Here is a 22723-nt window from a genome sequence, read left to right as displayed (position 1 = left end):
ATTGTTAAACGTCGCATCAAAGAGCGGCAAATACTTAAATATCTCGTCAGGGAGAACTAGTGGCAGCCTCTCTAGGAGGCCTCAGTTTGGTTTGGTTGGCCAAAACCAGCTGTAAGTTGATTTTTTAATAGGGAGTTATTGAGTTAAAGAGGAATACAATATTATTATTTATAGAAATATGTGTGACGAGTGAATCTTAAAGCAAATCTTATAGGGGTGTAACTACACACGTATACCCTCCGTCGGGATAAAAGCACAATCCTAGCCAAGATTGTGTTAATGTTACGGATACAATATATCTCCAATACTTGTATTCGTAACCGTCGAGAATACCGTATACCCAGTTTTATACAAAAGGCGTTATATCCAGTTTTATATATAAGGTCATATACGTCTGCACTCCTTCCATACATTCCCTTACATGAGCATTACACATGAACACATATCCTCTACAATACCACACTTGCAGTAGCAGTGGCTGACAGGTAGACCTGATCCCACATGTTAGCGGCAGCTATTGTAGATGTTGAACTTCGATCTGGATACTAAGGTCTTATCTGCTCATAGCTTACTTGGACTCCCCTAGTTCTACTTGCAAAAGGGGTTACCTACCTGTATAAATACAAGAGGGAATGACATCAAATCATAAGCCATAGAAAGAACCTCATCGAGATCAAGGAAGCCCTATATCTAGCCACCTACTCCAAGTTGCCGAATCAATTCTCATCGAGATTAGTTTTGGTAGGCTAGACTAGCATAACTTGCTCCCTTTTGTAATGGGTGTGACTTGCCCTAAGGGCAACACCAATGTATATAGTAAAACTAGTCTATATAGATGGGACCCACATATATGAGCTTTAACTATTATAACCTTCACAATGTATATAGATATCAAATAGTATTAGGAGGAAAGAGGAAGTAGAGACAAATAACATATTTTATTCTCTATGGGCAGCCCATATGCTTATGGGTAGCTTTTGTTATTTCTTTGTTATGGACTAGTTCTACAATGTTGATAGGTAGCTGAATGAAATATTGTATTGCTTATGGACTACTTTTTGCACACATTGTAGATGCCCTAAGAGTCATATATACATATAAATTAGAATGGCTATTATCTAGCTTGGGAGCCTGAACCAGCATAAAAATACATATCTTCCTTTCGACATGTTGTTAAAATCATGATGTAACCCTTCGACCCTATGTTTCTAAAATACCGTTTTCCAGTCTAACCCTTCAACATGTTGTTAAATTCATGATCCTAAATCAAAATCAGAAGTTCTATGTAGGATCACAATATAAGTACTGTATATATAAAATTGTAAAATCGTAGAATCAGGCATCTTAATTAGGATAGTAAATTAAGATAGTAAAGTTGTAAAACCGTATGATAATCGAGATGTTGACAACCTTGATCTAGTTTAGAAACTGGAAAGAGATTGAGTTTGGAGGGAGTATTTGCGTTGTAAATGGACATACATTTTTGCATAGAAAATTGAGCAGTTCGCAACTTACATTTTTGTTTTTACCGGAGGAATCGATGAGTAATTAACTAAGTATTCTCTTGTCTGAAAATATGTCAACCCAAGAGAGAAGTAAAGTTACTCCGGAAGTAGTATATTTTAGCACGGGTGATTAATTGGGTACAGTAACAGCTCGTGATTGGTCTTCAATTTGAATTTAGCACGACGCGTACTATAGTGAGGAGTACTCCTTCACTGTCAGCTTCCTTGCTTTGCCGCCGTCCTTCATCAGGTGTCGGCACAACAGCATACTATGATGCATGTCAGGTCGATCCAATATCCATCCCATCGATCGATCGGTCGATATCCGGTCAATCGAGCGAGCGTACGGCGAATCATCCCCCCCACGATTCGCCCACGGCTCATCGATCCATCCATGAATACGATCGATCCACCCCCCACCTGCACCTGCACATCTCGATCGAGATCGATGGAGATGGAGATGTTCCAGTAGTGGTCTTCCTTTCCAGGATTTGACCCGACGGCGTACGGATCGAAAGCAAGCTAGCGCGGCTGTGGCTGGTCCACCGTCCACATGTGTGCATTGCAAGCGTCCCAGCTGCTAGCCTCGGTGGCCGCACGTAGTACACCGGCCATCGCCGTCGCCGTCGCTGCAAGCTGGAGTAGCTAGCTAGCGCTAATGATTGGAACCGCACAAAGGACGACAGCTCAAGCAGGGCCGGACGGACGCCTAGCTAGCCTGGCCGGCCGCTTGCGCTGAATTACTTCTTCATGAAATTCTCTCTTTCGATTCTTGGTGTTGATTAAACTCACCTGTCGCCTGCGAGCGGGCGAGCTGTGCAGTGCAGTGGTACATGTGCATGTGCTGATGGATGGGATCGATGCATGCATTTTGTAAGTTAACTTGCCTCATCTCGCCCTGCCTAAGCTAGCTACTGTGCATATACATATATTTATATGTATACTCCACATCCTTCTCAAAATAAATCAATTTAAGATACGATGGGGTATTATTTATAGTACAACGAATGTGGATAGGTTTTTATTCAAATTTATTGTGCTAGGTAATATCACGTACTATCCTACTATCCTAGATTTATTTATTTTAGGACTAAGTCAGTAGATGGTTATAATAAACTATAGGCGCACAAAAGAAGGTCTAGCATATCTATTTCTTCCATCCCATAATATAAGGCTATATTTGGATAATGGGTTTGGGATATAATTTCCCACCCCTCAAAGGGTAAGTTTCAATCCTAGTCATGCATTCTTCTCACTCCATTTTATTCTATCCGTCCATTCATTTCTATTTCCCAATCCCACCTCTTCTAACCCATTATCCAAACACACCCTAAAGGATTTGGTGGATGTGACATATCCTAGTACAATGAATTTGGACAGACACAGGATATGTCACACCCACCCAAATACTTATATTACGAGACGGATCAGGGAGTATATTCGTGTGTCCAATCCAATTAATATTTGGTTGCTTATGGAAAAAGGGAGTAGCTAGCTAGTACTATGGCGAGAGACGGTTAAATTGATAGTGTAGTAGTCCAGATGATTAACCTGTGCGTCAAGGCAAATGCAGTGGCCTTCTTCTACCATGTGGAGATTATGGATACCCCATACCTATACGGTATGTATAGGCCAACTGGGTATGGGGTGCCATGTATAGATAGAATATCTTTAGAGGGACTCGGGTTAAATTCTAAACTTGTATGTCAAGGAAATACCCGAGATCCTAGTCGGTTACGATTGTATTTTATTTGTAACTACTTATTCCGTTAGGATATGAACTGTATTTTGTAATACGGACCCCTTCCTCTATATAAGGAGGGGTCCCTTTAGGGGCACGATTTTCTCCACATCATACGATCAATAATACACTCGGCGGATCAATCCCCGGACAAGAGTAGGGTATTACTTCTTGATTAAGAAGGCCTGAACCTGTATAAAATTTCTTGTCTTTAAACTCATCCACTTTTCCAGCTTGATAGCCACCCTCTTTTAGTATTGCCGAAATTTTGTTTCGACAGTTGGCGCGCCAGGTAGGAGTAGCGTCAAGTTCTTCGCCGACTAGTGCGATGGGTTTCGTTTCCGGCATCGACGACTTCGTCTTCCCTCCCGGGCAGGCGTTCCGGTTCGGCAGCCTCGACTTCATCACCAACGACTTCGGCAAGATTTCTCTCCTCGACTCGGATTCGAACCAGTCGGGAAGAGGCCAGATCTCCGCCCCGTTCGGTATCCCGAACTCGGCCGAGGTCTACCCCAAGATCATCTCCACCGAGTTGGCTTCAAACCACTCGGACGAGATCCAATATACTTCAACACGACCCGATCAAGACGATGGGGCCTATCCACCAATCCTGATGAAACTCCCCGATGATTTGGCTGCTGTCTTCACCACAAGGGCATCTTTTCCCCGCAAGCCTAGGCGGGATCCGGCTTCAGCCCCGGCCCAGCCTAGCTCCAGGGAAGTCGGCGTCATACTCCAGCCTCTCGGCATGGTTTCGACGGAACAACTGGACGGCTACCTCAGCTCCCCCGGCGTCGACTCACGACCAACGGAGATCATGGAGTATGACGACTTCGGCTATCTCTACGACTACCGCAACCTCGACGACTTCGACGAAGGCTTTGAAGACAACTACACGCCTTTCTACTTCGGCATCTTCATGGCTGACAACGAGACGGAAGAACAGCGTAAAGCCCGAGAAGCAGAAGAATTACACGTACAACAGGAAGCCGAAAGACGCCGACTGGAAGAGGAGCGCCAAGCACAAGAGCAAGAATGGCTACAGCGTGGGCAACAGGAACGCGAATGGGCTGCAAAAGAGGCTGAGGACCGGCGACAACGTGCCTTGGATGCCGGGCGATGAGCACGGGAACTTATCGGGCAACAAGACGTTGAGGGAACAGCGGTTTTCCACACCCCCCAACAGAACGCGGTTGCAGCGATCACCCTCCTCGACACCCTCCTCAAGGAAGATGCGCTCAATCAAGCCAATCACGTCGTCAACATCTTGAACCAGACCAAGACCATGATCGCCGCCTCGGTCCCGGTTAACTCTGCAAGCGTCCGCACGCCGACTGGCAGCCGAGTTCCCCCTCTTCGATCTCAAGACTATCACCAACCAAGCCTCAGCGTCGTCGGCGCGGGATCTAGTCGCAGGAGCAGGGGTCACGACGAGCGATCTGTCCACTTGCCTCCGGAGCGACACAGGGAGCGTCGAGTTGAACGACCACGCTCCCCACATCGCAGGCGCCCCGTCGATCTTCGCGATACTATCAACTAGCGCCTCGCGGCAAGAGGCTACTCTCCCCACCATTCACCAGATCGCTACGATGACGACGTGGATGGAGTTGCTGCCTTCACAAGCGACCTGCGTCGAGTGGATTGGCCGGCCGGCTTCAAGCCGACTGGAATCAAGAAGTATGACGGCACCATTAACCCATAGTCTTGGCTCACCGTCTACGGTCTCGCAATTCGCGCAGCGGGGGGAGACAGCAAAGCCATGGCGAATTATTTGCCTGTGGCCCTAGCGGATTCTGCCCGGTCCTGGCTTCACGGGTTACCTCGTGGCACAATCGGATCATGGGGGGAACTTCGCGACCACTTCATCGTCAACTTCCAAGGTACCTTTGAACGCCCTGGTACACAGTTTGATCTCTACAACGTCATTCAGAAGTCTGGAGAATCCCTTCGAGATTACATCCGACGCTTTTCCGAGCAACACAACAAGATCTCCGACATCACCGACGACGTCATCATTGCCGCCTTCACCAAGGGAATTCGCCACGATGACCTAGTCGGCAAGTTCGGGCGCAAGCCCCCCAGGACGGTCAAGCAGATGTTCGAAAAAGCCAATGAGTATGCCAAAGCCGAAGATGCCATTACCGCGTCCAAGCAGTCGGGCACCACTTAGAAGCCGAAGAAAGATACGCCAACTACAGGGGGGAGTGGAAGTACCAATCACAAGGATCGCAAGCGTAAGCCCGAGGAACTTGTGGCAACTACTAAACTATCCTCCCGACAACGTTCGTGCGTCAACACTTTTGACAAAATCATGAACTCCCAATGTCCGCATCGTCCCAATTCCAATCACGCGGCCAAAGATTGCTTCGTCTACAAACAGTTTACAGAACAATACGCCAAGAACACATGCAAAACTTTTGACGGAGATCAAAGCACGTCAAAGAAAAATGATGACGAAGATGATGCCCCGACTGGTTTTCAAGACCACCAGAAGGAACTCAACCATATCTTTGGCGGACCCCTGGCTTATGAATCCAAGAGAAAGCAAAAACTGACCGAACGGGAGATCAACATTGTTCAGCCCGACACGCCCCAATATCTTCGGTGGTTAGAGACAACGATTAAGTTTGACCGCTCGGATCATCTTGACTAAGTGGTCCACCTGGGGTGGTACCCCCTGGTACTAGACCCAGTGGTTCGCAACGTCAAGCTTCGCAGATCCCTCATCGATGGTGGCAGTTCACTCAACATCCTTTTTGCTAAGACTCTGGACAACATGCAGATCCCTCGGACAGAATTAAAGCCGAGTAACGCGCCCTTTCACGGAGTCATCCTGGGGCTATCTGCTACACCACTCGGCCAGATCACTCTTCCGGTTACTTTCGGCACTCGGGAGAACTTCCGTACAGAGAACATTTGTTTTGAGGTCGCTGATTTCGAGACAGCATATCATGCCATACTCGGACACCCGGCGTTAGCCAAGTTCATGGCTATCCCGCACTATACCTGCATGATGATGAAGATGCCTGGTCCTCGAGGAGTCATATCCCTACGGAGTGACATCAAGCAAGCCGTCACATGCGACAATGAAAGCTGCGAGATGGCCTAGACCCGCGAGATCACGCTCGCCCAAGAAAAAATCCGACTGGCTGCGTCCACATCAAGCGAAGGAGAAGTGCCTGCAACCAAGATGTCAAAGTGCGGAGAAAGTGACGCCAAGACCAAGAAGATCCCCCTAGATCCCTCTGATCCTACTAAGACAGCTGTAATAGGCGCTGAGTTAGATTGTAAATAGGAAAGCGCGCTCATCACCTTTCTTCAAAATAATAAAGATATCTTTGCGTGGAAACCATCTGATATGCCTGGTATTCCTAGAGAGGTGATTGAGCACTCTTTATATGTTAAGGAAGATGCTAAACCAATCAAGCAACGACTCTGCCGTTTCGCACAGGATAGGAAGGATGCGATCAAGGAGGAATTGACCAAGCTGTTAGCAGCAGGCTTCATCAAGGAAGTCCTTCATCCCAACTGGATGGCCAACCCAGTCCTGGTTCGGAAGAAGATGAGGCAATGGCGCATGTGTGTCGATTATACCGACCTCAACAAGTCTTGTCCTAAAGACCCCTTTGGGTTGCGTTGCATTGACCAGGTAGTTGACTCAACGGCCGGCTGCGAGCTACTTAGTTTTTTGGATTGCTACTCAGGATATCATCAGATCCGACTAAAGGAATCTGACTACTTGAAGACTTCATTCATCACACCCTTCGGGGCCTACTGCTACATCACCATGCCTTTTGGATTGAAGAACGCAGGAACAACTTATCAACGCATGATCCAGAGATGTTTTTCAACTCAGATCGGCCGCAACGTTGAAGCTTACGTGGATGACGTAGTCATCAAGACCAAGCAGAAGGATGATTTGATTATGGATCTAGAAGAGACCTTTGTGAGCATCCGTGCTTTCAGGATGAAATTAAACCCTGAAAAGTGCATCTTCGGAGTACCTTCAGGGAAGCTGCTTGGATTTATGGTGTCCCAAAGAGGCACACAAGCCAACCCAGAGAAAATCAACGCCATCCTCAACATGAAACCGCCGAGCTCCTAGAAAGATGTTCAAAAGTTAACTGGCTGCATGGCGGCGCTCAGCCGGTTCGTCTCACGACTCGGCGAGCGGGGGATGCCTTTTTTCAAGCTGTTAAAGAAAACTGACAATTTCCAATGGGGACCCGAAGCACAAAAAGCCTTTGAAGACTTCAAAAAACTTTTCACTACTCCACCAGTTTTAGCTTCACCACATCCGCAAGAGCCGCTGTTGTTATACGTGTGGGCAACTTTCCAGGTTGTAAGCACAGTCCTGGTTGTTGAGCGTGAAGAAGAAGGCCATGTTCAAAAAGTCCAACGACCAATCTACTTCGTTAGCAAGGTTTTGGCTGACTCCAAGACAAGATACCCTCAGGTTCAAAAGCTACTATATGGCGTTTTAATTACCGTCACGAAATTATCTCACTACTTCCAAGGACACTCGGTCACAGTGGTCACATCGTTCCCACTCGGGGATATACTTCATAATCGCGAAGCAAATGGGCTGATCGCAAAGTGGGCCTTAGAGTTGATGTCTTTGGATATATCCTTCAAGCCGCGAACTTCGATCAAGTCCCAAGCTTTAGCCGACTTCATCGCCGAGTGGACCGAGTGCCAAGAAGACACGCCTGCAGAGAAGATGGAGTATTGGACTATGCATTTTGACGGGTCAAAGAGGCTTTCAGGCACTAGAGCGGGAGTTGTTCTAATCTCCCCGACTGGAGAGAGGCTGAGCTACGTATTGTGGATACATTTTTCTGCGTCTCACAACGTGGCAGAATACGAAGCGCTTCTTCACGGACTAAGGATTGCAATCTCTTTGGGAATTCGGCGTTTGATAGTTCGTGGAGATTCTCAGTTGGTTGTTAATCATGTTATGAAAGAATGGCCCTGCCTTGATGATAACATGACCGCTTACCGACAGGAGGTGCGCAAGTTGGAAGACAAATTCGATGGACTTGAGCTCACCCATGTTCTTCGACACAACAATGAGGCAGCCGACATATTGGCTAATTTTGGTTCAAAACGGGAAGCAGCCCCTTCCGACGTGTTTGTTGAACATCTTTACGAGCCAACCGTACCAAGGAAAGAAACAATCGAGGCCGCGGACACTCAAGACGTAAGCATGATTGAAGCCGACTGGAGAGAGCGCCTCATAAGATTTTTGACAAAACAAGAACTTCCTCAAGATAAAGATGAAGCCGAGCGGATCTCCAGGCCCTGCAGACTTTATGTCATTCATGAGACTGAGTTGTACAAGAGAAGTCCATCGGGAATCCTGCAACGCTGTGTTTCTTTGGAGGAAGGAAGACAATTGCTAAAGGATATACATTCAGGTATCTGTGGCAATCACGCTGCCGCACGAACCATCATTGGAAAGGCTTACCGGCAAGGTTTTTCTGGCCTACAGCCGTGTCCGACGCTGACAAAATTGTGCGAACATGTGAGGGTTGTCAATTTTTCGCCCGACAAACTCATCTACCAGCTCAGGAGTTGCAAACCATCCTGTTGTCTTGGCCGTTTGCGGTTTGGGGGCTCGACATGGTCGGCCCGTTTAAAAAGGCAGTCGGTGGTTATACTCATTTCTTTGTGGTTGTTGACAAATTTTCCAAGTGGATTGAAGCCAAACCGGTCATCACAATCATGGCAGACAAGGCTAGAGATTTCTTCACCAACATTGTGCACCGGTTTGGGGTACCCAACAGGATCATTACTGATAACGGCACTCAATTCACGGGCGGAGTATTTAAAGATTTCTGTGAGGACTTCGGCATCAAAATTTGTTATGCCTCAGTAGCGCACCCCATGAGTAATGGACAAGTCGAACGTGCCAATGGCATGGTACTTCAAGGAATAAAAGCGCGAGTTTTTGACCGACTGCATCCCTATGCCGGCAAGTGGGTAGAATTGCTGCCATCCGTACTTTGGTCCTTGCGCACCACTCCCAGTCGGGCTACGGGCCAATCGTCTTTTTTCCTAGTCTATGGAGCGGAAGCGATGTTGCCAAGTGAGATGGAATTTGAATCTCTGCGATTTCGTAACTTCAGCGAGGAGCGCTACGGAGAAGACCGAGTAGATGATCTCAACCAACTGGAAGAATCCCGTGAAGCAGCCTTAATTCAGTCGGCTCGGTACTTACAAGGGATGCGCCGTTATCACAATCATAATGTTCGATCTCGGGCTTTTTTAGTCGGCGACCTGGTTCTGAGAAAAATTCAAACTACACGGGATCAGCCCAAATTGTCTCCCTTGTAGGAAGGGCCGTTCATAATTTCTGAAGTCACTCGGCTAGGTTCTTACCGACTCAAGCGTGAAGACGGTACTCATATCGACAACTCTTGGAATATTGAACATCTTCATCGTTTTTATGCTTAGGCATTACTTTGAATATGATTGTATAGTCCTTAGAGACCAACTTAACACATTTATCTCTGATGTGAGATCTGATTTGGATTTCTCAAGTTGCTCTGACCTTGGTAACTTGCTGTTAAGATGGTTCAAAGTGATAGAGAATTTTTCCATTGGTGTATCACTTAATTGAATTAACCTTAATTTTGCCTGTTGAAAAAGCCTTCTCAGCTATGAACATTATGAAAACTGACATGCGGAACAAGATGAATGATGAATGGATGAATCACTGCATGATATGCTATATTGAGCGGGATGTTTTTACTAGCATTGAAGATCGTCAGATTATACAACATTATCGTGCTTTGAGGACGCGCAAGCACAAATTACCTAGAGGTATGTCATGCATTGCTTTGTCTACAAATAATTAAGTTCTCATAATTTGCATCACTTACATTATGTAATATCATTTTCTATATTCAGCTTCAGGTTCTCTACCTTCTGTTGATGAAGAGTGAAAATCATGAATATACGTCGCATTAGGTATTCTAATAAAATTTTAGTCTAGTCTTGTACTTTTTCTACACTTTTACTGTACTTGGTGCATATTTAGAAATTGTATTTCAGTCTTGCATTTTTTTTCGTACTTGTACTGCACTTCCAAGTACAAATTGATATGGATAGTTATTAGCCTTTAATTTGAGCCCTAGGAGTCTTTCTCTAGAGCTTGGATCCGCTTTTCCAGCTCAGATATCTTGGCAGCTTGCACTGTATTGCTTCTTGTTGGTTTCACATGGATAGCAGTATAAATAAGTCAAACAAAGACGGTATTTACCTTTTGACGAACCGCTCAGCTCAAAGTTAGAATCTTGGAGCTCGGCGATCCAGTCTCTCTGATAATGCTCAGTCTTCCTGGCGAGCTCTTTAGCTTCGTGCAGCTGTTTTCTAGTGGCCTCAAGGGTTCCAAGATGGGGAACTAATTTTTCAAGAGTTGCAGTCTTCGCCTCATTCCTGAGATGGATTCTCTGTGACACAAATTTATCCATATTTGAGCAAAGTGGCAGACAGGATGATTGAAGCTGTGTATAAGAAGACTTACATTTACGAGGCGAGTAGCTTGGCTGAGTGTCTTTTTCAGCAAACATAATTCCTCGCCCTCTTTTTGTTTATTTATTACAATCCCCTGTGGCTGCATTTCGTCATCCCACCACTTGACTAATATGGGTGGGCGAGAATCTTCAGCTGATTGTATCCGGAGGACCTCTTCTTCGTCGCCGATCATCGGGCCTTAGGCATTCATGAATAATGGTGAAACAATTGAAGAAAGTCTGTCGGATCAAAATAGATTTGGAGGATTTGCTTACCTGTTATGATTTCCGGTCGGGGACGAGAAGGACCTTGCACCCTAATAGGGGAATTAGTTCCAGAGTTGGCGCCAGCGCTTGTCTTGGGAGGGCTATCAGCCTGGGTCTCTACCTCCGGGATGTCATTACTTTGCCTTGTGCCCGACTAATTTCCAGTCGGGGGCTCCTGATTAGCACCAACTCCAGCTTCGGTCAACTGATTTCCAGTCGGGGGCTCGTCGTTGGTCTCTACATTGTCGGTTGTTGGTTGATTATCACTCGGGCGATCTTCGGCGGTCGGCCCGGTTTCCTTTGAAGGGCCCGTCTCTATGTTAGTCGGCTCAGGGTCTTTTCCAGAAGGATCTATGTCAGATGGCTTCCTACAAATTTAAGTTATGCTATCAGTGCTATTTCAATAGTGAGTAAGCAGCAATACAAGGAAGATGGCTAAATGATTTGTACCTAGAGGATTTCCTGATTTTCGGCATGGGACGACTGGATGTTTTCTTCTTCGGGTTAGCTTGCCTTGCTGGTTTTCCAGTCACCCCCTTGCTGCCAGCTTTTTCAGAGTTATCATTTTCATTGTCGCTCAGAACCAATTTCCTCTTGCGGAAGTCTGATTGGTTGGCCGATTGAGTGGTGCTGGGTTGAGAATCACACCGGATTTTTGGTCCTCCGCCAGCTTGACCAGTTTGCCGACGGGGTGAGCGGCGTTGAGCAGTTGGAGGGTCTGATTTCATCAAGGAGAATTCCTGGGCATGATGATTCAAGTTTTCAATCAATTTTGTAGATGTTAAAAGCATGCTTTTGAGAAAGGCTGAGATTTTAAATACATACTGGTGGAGGGGGGTTGAAAGCGTTGTACGGCACCACTGGCAGCAAGTGTGAATAGCTGACTACGATTGCATTTGAGAAGATTTTATACATTCTCTCCTTCATAACTTTGAATTCAAGAGATTCAGGATCTTCACGGTTAGGGTCATGCTTGCCGTCGAATTCAAAAGCTGTGCGAGATCTTTCTTTGATTGGGGCCAGCCGGCTCTTGATAAAATGCCGGGTGATCTGTTCCCCTTGCAGACCTTGCTCTTTCAGTTTCAGCATATGGTCCATCAGGGCAAGCGCCTGAGCGGCTTCCTCTCCCATTGGAAGTGAGTTCCAAGTATCCTGATAAACTGGAGGAAGACAGGAGTACTCGGGGAGTGCAGGCTCGGGGTTTTGTACATAAAACCAATTTGCATGCCAGCCCTTGTTTGAGGTTTTGAAGGGCATGGAAATATATTTCTGGCTCAAGGTTCCCCTAAGTTGGAAGCCGCCCCCCCTCCCCCCCGACAACACATGGTTTGCTCTTGTTCGGTTGGGGCTTGAGGAAGAAGATGCAGCGAAATAGGGCAAAATGTGGCCTGACGCCCAAAAAAGCTTCGCAGGCATGTATGAAGTTGGCGATATGAACTATGGAATTCGGGTTTAGGTGATGCAAACTAATCCCACAGAAATCCAAAATCCCCTGAAAGAATCTTGAGGTTGGAAGAGAGAACCCACCGTAAAAGAAATGGGAGAACACCACGACCTCGTGTGTGTCCGGGGTCGGAAATGCTTCGCCGTACGCCGGACGCCATCCAATGATCTCCTTCGCCGGAAGAACACCATGTACTACCATTTCCTTCAAGCTCTCCTCCGTGACGTCGGAGGGCGCCCATTGGCTCTCGAAGCTTTCTCTCTCCTCCGCCATGGATGTGAATTGGATGATGCGATTTGCTTTGGAAATGGCTGGGAATGGATGGGGGATCAGTGCGGTGGATGCGCGGAAGATTTCTGTGGAGTTTTGGAAGGCAGATTTGAGCGAATCGGTGAACCCTAGTTCGGCCGGTGCGGTTTTGCACTGTAGCGGGGAATGGGGAAAGTGGCGAGAGTCTCGGCGGGTAAGACGAAGCAGCGTTTGGTTTTTAGTATTGTTAGGGTATCGGGAGTACTAATGGGCCTAGACCCGGAACAGTGCTTCAGCCCATTTCTTTCTATCAGCGTGGCTAAGTTGTGATCCTTAGGGACTTAGGCGTTTTGCTTCGGCAATACTCGCTCACGACAGTATAGCCCAATGCTGTTAAAATCCTTTTTGACGCAGTTAGATAATTCTTTGGAATTACTACGATGCAAATAAAAAGGTGCCCAACAGAAAACTGTTATACTAATCTTGTTGGCTTTTTAGGCTGCAAAGGCTGTTTGGGTTTTATTGAGATGACTGGTTTTAATACATTTATTCACTCGGCATGTTATATGCTTATTTTGATTCTGGTGTGAGTCATAGCCTAGGTTATTTAGACTCATCACTTGTTATGTTATTACATTTATATCACGTTTGATGGATCTTTTTGAGAGTTTTTACTCGGATTCTTATCAAATGTGTGGATTTATAGATCTTTAGAGTGTTTTTCACTCAGGCCTCTTCATATCTTCGTTTTTGGTATATTAAGGCTAAAAGCAGTCGGCTGGATGTTTTATTGAACGCCGCATATGCTTTGCTGTATGATATTCGGTTGTCAAACCACTCGGTTGGATGTTGTTTGCATCTTGACTATATGTTTAGTTTTTTAACTAATCATATAGTCGGGGGCTACACCTAATTAGGTGCATCTAGTCGATGCACCCGGTTTTTTCTATTTTTAGACCTTCACAGTCTTTGATTTTGGTACTCGGGAGATCAGGGCAGAAGAAGTCGGAGTACTAGGATTGTCATTTTGTGCTCCGAGAGAAGGCTATTTCGTCGACTGTAAAGGTCTCAGGGGCTACTGTGGAGATTATGGATACCCCATACCTACACGGCATGTATAGGCCGACTGGGTATGGGGTGCCATGTATAGATAGAATATCTTTAGAGGGACTCGGGTTAAATTCTAAGACTTGTATGTCAAGGAAATACCCAAGATCCTAGTCGGTTACGATTGTATTTTATTTGTAACTACTTATTCCGTTAGGGATATGGACTGTATTTTGTAATACGGACCCCTTCCCCTATATAAGGAGGGGTCCGGGTGCCTTTAGGGGCACGATTTTCTCCAGATCATATGATCAATAATACACTCGGCGGATCAATCCCCGGACAGGAGTAGGGTATTACTTCTTAATTAAGAAGGCCTAAACCTGTATAAAATTCCTTGTCTTTAAACCCATTTACTTTTATAGCTTGATAGCCACCCTCTTTTAATATTGCTGAAATCTTGTTTCGATATAGCACTACTGGGGTGTGTTGCTGCTGGCCACAAAAATCCGAAGGCAATGCAATCATCAATGATGAGTAGCGCCGTGTGCTCTGTACTATGATCCAGCCGACACACAGTATCCGGCGATCTTGATTTACTTACGTGCTCCAAAACTGCATATATATAGTAGATAGAAAGGTCAAAAGGGTTTGCCGTACAGTGCTAGCTCCCACACGTATACACGCACTCCTTCCGTTCTCACTCAAATTAACTAAGAAGATGTGGTAGATTACATGGTTTCTCTCATTAAATACATTATAATTTTTTTTTCAAAGCAGGTAAGCCAGTGAGAATTTTGACTCTATTAATGTATCATTGCATCGATGAATATATGGTAGCAAGGAAAGATCATCTCTAAATGTGCTTTGGAATATGAGAACGATAAATATTTTGATATAAAATTTGAATGCTAGAGTGACAATGACAAGTATTGAATTACTGATTCGAGTATTGAATTACTGATTAGTAATATATTTTGATAATATATTTTGATATAAAATTTAAAAGGGAGAGAGTATTGAATTACTGATTAGTAATTACTAATATGTAACCCACGGTTGGTTGGAAACATCTTGATATAGAGACGGGATTAATTAATTTCCATTATAAGAATATGTATCTTCTTAGCCATTTGAAAAAAGCTATAAATTTCGGTCATTTTTAGGTTGTTGATTGCGCCATGATTTGTGCAGCTACATGAGGAATAGGAATCTTAACCCTTCCACTTCTGCTTCCCCATAACATGAGTTCTGCCATCTCCGTGGCGCCCTAGCACGCACCCCCTTCCCTTCCCTCGGCTATGCCAGCCCCGCTGGATTGGCCTCCTCAGTCCCCACCCTCCACTTTCTTCCTCTCCAACTCCGACGAAGTGAAGCCCTCGGTCCATCGATCCTTCCTCGTCTTCGGTAGCTTGTGTCATCTGATCTTCCTCTTAACCACACTTGTCGTTGTTGACCTCGCTACCAACCCCGCGTACCACTGGCCTCCATCTCCGTAGTTCTATTAGCACCCTCACCGACATGCTCGTCTCTTCTATCTACCACTACACTTCCACCTCCCCGACCACCCTTCTAAATCCATCCGCACCAGTAAGAAGAGACTGTTGAGGCACCGACCCATTATCGTCATCGGTAATCTCTAGCTGCCACCTCCCTCTTTTCTCCTCTCTTCTTACCTCGCCTGATCTATAGAGGGTTGAAGGTGACTGAGGCCTTAAATCCTGCAATTATGCAGGAAACTTGTAGCCCACCATTGTTTGTGAAGTCCGTGCATTATGCATGCATTCAGGCTAATCATCATCATCATCACCAACCTGATCTTGATCAGATCCACAACGACATTCGTTGATTTTCAGAGAGACGACGATGACACATTGACCATATACATTATTCATCCTGATCTAGCTTACTTATTATAATTTCCCTTCATGTTGAGATGTATAGGAGTTAATTACAATTTGCATCGAGAGAGAGCGACACTCCTTGATGCCTTCCTCCTGCTGTTGCTTTTTCTCTGATCATCTGTTGCAAGAGGTAACCACGTCCGCCGTTTTCACGCTGGGCACAGTGTACGCATCACATCTCGTTGTCGGCAAACATGCAAGATCGCTCCGAGCCACAAGCTAGCTGCCCAACTAGCTACATTCTACTCATATGATTGCTGCACTGCTCAACTACATTCTAGTCATATGCAGCTGATATATATAGTTTTAACGTACCGACCTTCTGGGCCATTATTTGACTTGGAAGAAATGTGTGGGAAATCTAAAATAGAATTCGATCTTAAAAGGACAAAAATTAATCTTAATTTCGACTGCCATTGATGTGAAATTGGTTAGGTTCCCTGTAGAGAAACTTGTTTACTCATATTCAAGTTGTAAACTTAACTCGTGTGCTCGCATTTACTGCTAAATATTGTCTCAGTTGGATGCCCGTAATGACTTCGTCAATCTCAGGACTCAAGATATGTTTGTTCACCAGCCTAGTTTTCTGGAGATGCTTATAGAGATAGGTCTACTCTCTCTGTTTCAAAAAAGATAGAGAAAGTACATGTGTATGTTCGTAGGATGAATATACGTAGCATCTGTCTTTGTACAAGGAAGAACCCTCCAAAACGAAAGAAATTTCTTGATCAGAACCACTTAGATTTCGTGTGTCTTTGACACTTGGCTGGTTTATTTCTTATTTGAAAAAACGGTTTTGCTATTTCACTCACGATAAATTTTTGGGCTCCCGTCTTTCGATCTTTGCTCATAGAATCTTGTATCAAGATTCGTGATCCAGTAGATCCAACTTTCAGTTATACTAAGTAACAGAGTACTTATACTTGGTTAAAGAGCACTTGCACTCAGTTATAGTTTACTTGCACTCAGCTATAATACATCAAAATTATATTTTACAACAACTTTTTCTCTATATTTAAGATTTTGACATGTTTCTTCCTTTTCCTTTTTTTTATTTCATTCAAAACGAACTATATCCATTGGTTAAAAGTTCTGTAAGATGAACTTCCAAATCTATCTAAACATTAATAGGTAGTCCCTTAAAAAAAAGTTACTTGAGCATGCACTTATAAAATCATATATTAAAGCGGGAGAATATATTTGCCCTTTCCTTTTCTAAGAACTAGGTTGTCAATTTGTCGTCCATTTCTAAAATTAAAATCTATGGAACATTTGTACGGCAGGGGATGGTTGGGCGAGGGACTTCTCATGCATGCATGGTCCGCCGGTGTACGGTCTTCAAGTGGACGCGTGTCGTGTTGTAATACGCCAATACGGGGACCTATATGCAAACGTTCCTCTCCCTGATTTTTTTCCCCTACTCGATCGGCCCTAATTAAGTTGTTTGTTACCCTAAATTATCAGTAATATCTATCAGATCACACAATTTATATATATTAATTGATCGAGTTACATGCAAAATTAAGTTTCTTAACTATTGACGCATAAAAATTACTGCTTCGGTAGTAGAAGCGCAGTGATACCAGATACTCCCTCCGATCCGGTTGTCAAATATTACTACTGTATGCTTTCTTTTGAAGAATAGCTCGTTGACTTCAGTACCTTCACCTTCCACAGGGATGATTTTATGTACAGTGTTTGCTTTCCAAAAAGGGTAAAGATCTAACGCTCCTCAATCACAGGTACCATGTTAAAGGTATTTAAGTATTGATACAGGTATTTAGGTACTAAGGGTAAAAACATAATTTTGTTAGTAGAGTGAAAATGGTACAATTGTCCTTCAAATTATAATAGGTACCGCATAGGTACAACCGTACGCATTAACATGTACACGGTATCAACGTCTCTTTTGCGTGGTTTCTCGAAGATTTACGTTGTATTCGAGTTAAGTCGTTTACCGCGGTGTTCTTTTATGTTCTCTTTTGCGTAGATTTCTCTAGATTTACATTATGTTCAAACGCTCAACCATGCTAGAGCTTCTTCCTCGACCATGTCTCCTCGTGGGTGCACCCATTAAAACACTAGAAGAACACCATTCGAGAAGATCTCGTTTACTATACCACAAATTGGCAAAAATTCCAATCCCTTATATAAGGAGTTTATGAACTACATAAATAACTAATCAACTGTGTAAATAAGGATAGGATAACTTACAGATGTGCTAGGTTGGTGTCGACCAGGCGATCTAGTCTCCTCTTCAACCCTCAACCATGCCAACACTTTACCCTCTGTTTCCTTCCGGTGAAACATCCAAACCCTAGAACAAGAACGAAGCCAAGGGAAAGAAGAATAGAGATGCGATATGTTACAGATCGATCGGATTGATTTCCGTGATTTACTCTTTTTTCTGATGGCGTACCGATCTGAATACTGACAGATGGATGTTAGTATTCTATTAACGTATAATGTCTATGTTTTACATGTTAATTACTCCACTGCCATTATGTTACAAGTTTTTTGATCCGTACCTTGCCCCTCTCTCGATCAATGGTTCACGTTGTTCCACCTCCAAATACCTCTAAGTACCTCGCAAACACCGTAAAACATTTATTGTTCTTCAAGTTCTGTCCTGTATGGCGATGTATATATATATATATATATATACACACACACACACACACGTGTTTGGTTGCTTGTATCCGGCCGGCTTGGCCGGCATCTATGAATACATTTTCTCCTTATTTGGTTGCTTGGGTGGCTTTCCCAGCCTAGCCATGCCCGTGCAAAAACAGACCCCCAACTATGCCGAGGGGAAAAGCTCGATTCGAGCTTCGCATCTTGGCTAGGTCCAACACATGCAGTGCGCTCCACTAGGCAGCAGTGCATGCAAGGGCGGGCAATGGGTCATTGCCCAACCTCCTAATTTCTCCCCCACAAGACCTAAACTAGGGTTTCCCCTCTGCTCATTAGCGGCACGACGAAAGGAGAGAAAAGCTTGACGAAGATCGGCTACCGTCTCCTCCCCTTCTTCAGCAGTGACAACTAGGACCGCAAGTTTGCTGCTGTTAGATTTTTTTTGCTGACAAGCTCACCGCCTTCAAATCCAGGATGGTGACCAGTTGGAGTAGCCGAGCTCATCGACGCTAGATCTGATGTGCGACTAAGTTGGAGTGATCGAGCTCGACATCATCGTCTTCTATCATTGTCGTAGTCTTCCTTGCTCGCCGGTGGCCACAATCGTTCCCGTCATCCTCACCAAACTCTAGCTCGTCGATGAACCCCCTCACAACCCGTTGGACCGTCGGATCCGGTGGCTATGGGCTTGAAGCCACCAGATCCGACAACCTTGAGCCCGTGATTGTTGGATCTAGCAGCTCTGATGAGAGAGCACGAGAAGTGCAACTAGAGGAGCGGCGGAGCTGGTGGCTAGAGACAAGTGGTTGTGCTCGGCGATGAGGAGTGCGAGGGGGTGAGAAATCGAATTTTTTTTTGTTTTCTTTCTCTTTCCTTTCTCCCCCGGTAATTAGCCACTAATATACTAATAAAAACACAATATTTATTTACTGTATACGATATTAGTTCAATTAATGAATTGTTTTACCAGAAAAAAAATGACAAAGAAAAAAGTCAGGTTTGCCTAAACTTTAAATACTAGTAGGAATTTGCTTCAATGAGTTGTAATCGGTAATCTCACCGTAGAGAAAAAAAAAAAGCCCTCGTACCTACTGTTTGTACAACCAACCAAACAAATTCACTTTTGATTTGTATCTCTCTCGTACAGGTAACAAACAACCAAATAACTGTGCATATATATTCTCTTAGTAGATGAGCTAGACTAGAAGGAAGCGGCAAAAAGTAATTTTTACAGGCGGAGGGTTGGACCGTCTGTAGGTCAACGACTGCGAAAATTATCTATTTTCGTAGTCGGGGCAACAGCCCGCTTGCGAAAATACATTCAAAAAAACAAAAAAAAAATCACGGGTGGCGGTCGCCGCCGCCGCCCACCTCCGGCGTCGGCGCGCCGGGCAGGAGGGGAGGGGAGGGGAGCCGCGCCAGGCGTCGTTGTCGCCGTCGCCCCGCGTTGTCGTCGTCGTCGTCGCCGCCGCCGCCGCCCCGCGCCGTTGTCGTCGCCGCCGCCGCCGGCCTCCCCCCTCCCTCCTCCGGCCAGATCTGGGAGGGAGGGGGGAGGGGAGCTGTCGCCGCGGCCCCCGCACGCGCGTCGTCGCCGCCACCGCCCCGCGCCGTAGCCGCCGCCGGCGGCCTCCCCCTCCCTCCTCCAGCCAGATCTGGGAGGGAGGGGGGAGGGGAGCCGCCGCCGCTGCCGCCGGCCTCCCCCCTCCCTCCTCCGGCCAAATCTGGGAGGGAGGGGGGAGGGGAGCCGCCGCCGCGGCCCCCGCGCGTCGTCGTCGCCGCGGCCCCGCACCGTCGCCGCTGCCGCCGCCGCCCTGCGCCGCCGAACGCCGCGCGCTGCCCTGCCGCCGCCGCCCTGCACCGCCGGACGCCGCGCGCTGCCCTGCCGCCTTCTGCGCCGCCCCGCGCTGTAGCCGCCGTGGGAGAGGCCGGCCGAGGGGAGGAGAGGTGAGAGGGAGGGGTGCGTTTTGAGACTTAGAAAAAATCTAAGTCTATCCAAAGTCTATTTATAGTCAAGTCTATTTTCGCAGGCGGACCTCTTAAGCGGCGCAGGCCCGCCTGCGATTTTCGCAGGCGGACCGGCACATTCACCCCGATTTATATTTTTGTAGGCGGTTATTTGGCTCTAAGGGTTATATCCGCCTGCGAAAATGAGACCCCTACATCGGGAAAAAATGCTTTTTCTAGTAGTGTAATTTAACCACACAAAGAACCAACCCGAGCGGCTTCACGATGCATGCATCACTATCTCCACCACTGCTTCTTCTTGGCAATCAAACTCTTTTCCGTATAGCTTTGCTGCCTTCCATGGACCCAATCATAAACCAATTACGTCACCACGTGTGACGAGTGATCATCAATCACTTCTCATCTTAATTATATTAGCAATGTAGTGTCAAATCGTCTCAGCTAGTCAGTTTTGCTTCTACTACAGCATCATTTTGCTAGTGACAAACAGCCAAATAAACAGAGATCGATCGATCAGTCATTTGACTCATAGTACTTAACTAGTAGGAGTAGTACAATGTATACCTTAATCACGTCTGTTTTATCATCATTATCTCCATTGCTGATTGGCTAAATGGTCATCTGTCACTTCCATGCACAGCAACCTCTCTCCACCCATTGCCTATATAACCACACACCAAGATCGATCATCTCCGAAATTAATCCGCATTGATTGCACCATGCTTCTACGCTGCTAGCTAGCTAGCTTGATCGGTCGATCGGTCATGGAGCAGCAGCCGCAGCAGCAGCAAGCGGCGGCGCCGGCCATGGCGGCGGGCGGAGGCGGCGGGCCGCAGTACAGGGGGGTGAGGCGGCGGAAGTGGGGGAAGTGGGTGTCGGAGATCAGGCAGCCCGGGACCAAGGTCCGCATCTGGCTGGGGAGCTTCGACTCTGCGGAGATGGCGGCGGTGGCGCACGACGTCGCGGCGCTGCGGCTGCGCGGGAGGGACGGCGCGCAGCTCAACTTCCCGGGCTCCGTCGGCTGGCTCCCCCAGCCGGCCACCACCGACCCCGTCGACATCCGCGCCGCCGCCGCCGAGGCGGCCGAGCGGGTGCGCCGCGAGCCGGCGCTTGTGTCCGCCGCCGCCTCCGCGGCGCCGCGGCGGCTGGAGCTGGGCGGCGGCGACGGCGAGTTCGACGAGATGGAGTCGCCGAGGCTGTGGGCCGAGATGGCGGAGGCCATGCTGCTGGACCCACCGAAGTGGGGCCCAGATGGCAGCGACGGGGCCGACGGCTCATCCCAGAGCTGGGCCCACGGCTCACTCTGGGACGGATGCTAGTTAATTATGTTAAGCTTAATTAGACGGCTGGTTAATCAACCAGCTCGTAGTACTATTATATGCGTCTAATTCTCGTTTTTAATTATTTTGATGGTTAATTAGTTTGATGAAAGCATATAAAGCTACTAATATGACATGTTTTTTCCTAAAAATAATATGACATATTTAATCGGGGCATATATATGGTCCCCCTTTAGCTCCTTCAACATGCAAATTAAAACCAATATACTCCCTCCTTCCCTAAATATTTGACACCGTTGACTTTTTTAAACATGTTTGACCGTTCGTTTTATTAAAAACTTTCTGTGATATGTGTAAAACTATATGTATACATAAAAGTATATTTAACAATAAATCAAATGATAGAAAAAGAATTAACAATTACTTAAATTTTTTAAATAAGACGAACGGTCAAACATTTTTAAAAAAGTCAACGGCGTCAAACATTTTGAGATGGAGGTAGTAGATGTTACTATATTGATTAAGTTGATATCAGATGGCCTATGCATACTTGCATAATTCGATTAGTATCAAACTCCGCCATTGATCTTGATTGAGTTCATATATGAAAAAAAAAGCATGAATAATTATCCCCGGAGCGACCTCCGCCTCCCCGCCGCCCCCACCCGCCATTGTGCTTGGCTCCCTCTCCATCGCCCTCCTCGGTGCCGATGAGTGATGGAGGTGAACTGGTGAGAGGAGGGACGAGAGAGAGAGAGAGGAGGGATTGGAGAATGAGATAGAATAGAGAGATAGAGAGGGTGAGAAATTATTAGGATCCATCGATTTTTTTAATAAAAAAATTATTGACTGGACTACCACGTAAGACCAAAACCACTACAGATTGAGCTTTGGGGGGGGGGTATTTGTCCAGTTCCATAGTTAAGGGTGATGGATATTTGATTTTGTGGTTAGGGGGTAATTCATACTTTTTTCTTGATATTGTGGTTGTAAAAGTAATTCAGACTAGGTGTACGGACATGCAATTTTGATAAGAACATAAGTTGGTATTGAAAAATGAGGAGAAATGAAAGGGCCCGTTTGGAACATTTGGAAAACCATGAGAAATTTTTAGTTATTTCAACCATGGCCTATGTAAAATAATATTTTTTTAATTGGATCATTAGAAGC

General features: G+C 46.0%; 1 protein-coding gene across 1 annotated transcript; it reads left to right on the top strand.

Moving 5' to 3' along the window:
* Positions 1-21079: 21079 nt before the first annotated feature.
* Positions 21080-22217, top strand: LOC127762584 (ethylene-responsive transcription factor ERF027-like). The gene has a single exon (XM_052287076.1). The coding sequence runs from the start codon at positions 21080-21082 to the stop codon at positions 21590-21592; it is 513 nt and encodes a 170-aa protein (XP_052143036.1). The 3' UTR covers positions 21593-22217.
* Positions 22218-22723: the final 506 nt, after the last annotated feature.

Source organism: Oryza glaberrima, chromosome 2, assembly GCF_000147395.1.
Source record: "Oryza glaberrima chromosome 2, OglaRS2, whole genome shotgun sequence".
NCBI lineage: Eukaryota > Viridiplantae > Streptophyta > Magnoliopsida > Poales > Poaceae > Oryza > Oryza glaberrima.
This window is presented reverse-complemented; position numbering and strand designations above follow the sequence as displayed.

What these genes read in the sequence shown, in the direction of transcription:
- LOC127762584 (XM_052287076.1), top strand. Translation starts at nt 21,080, where the DNA reads ATGGCGGCGGGCGGAGGCGGCGGGCCGCAGTACAGGGGGGTGAGGCGG.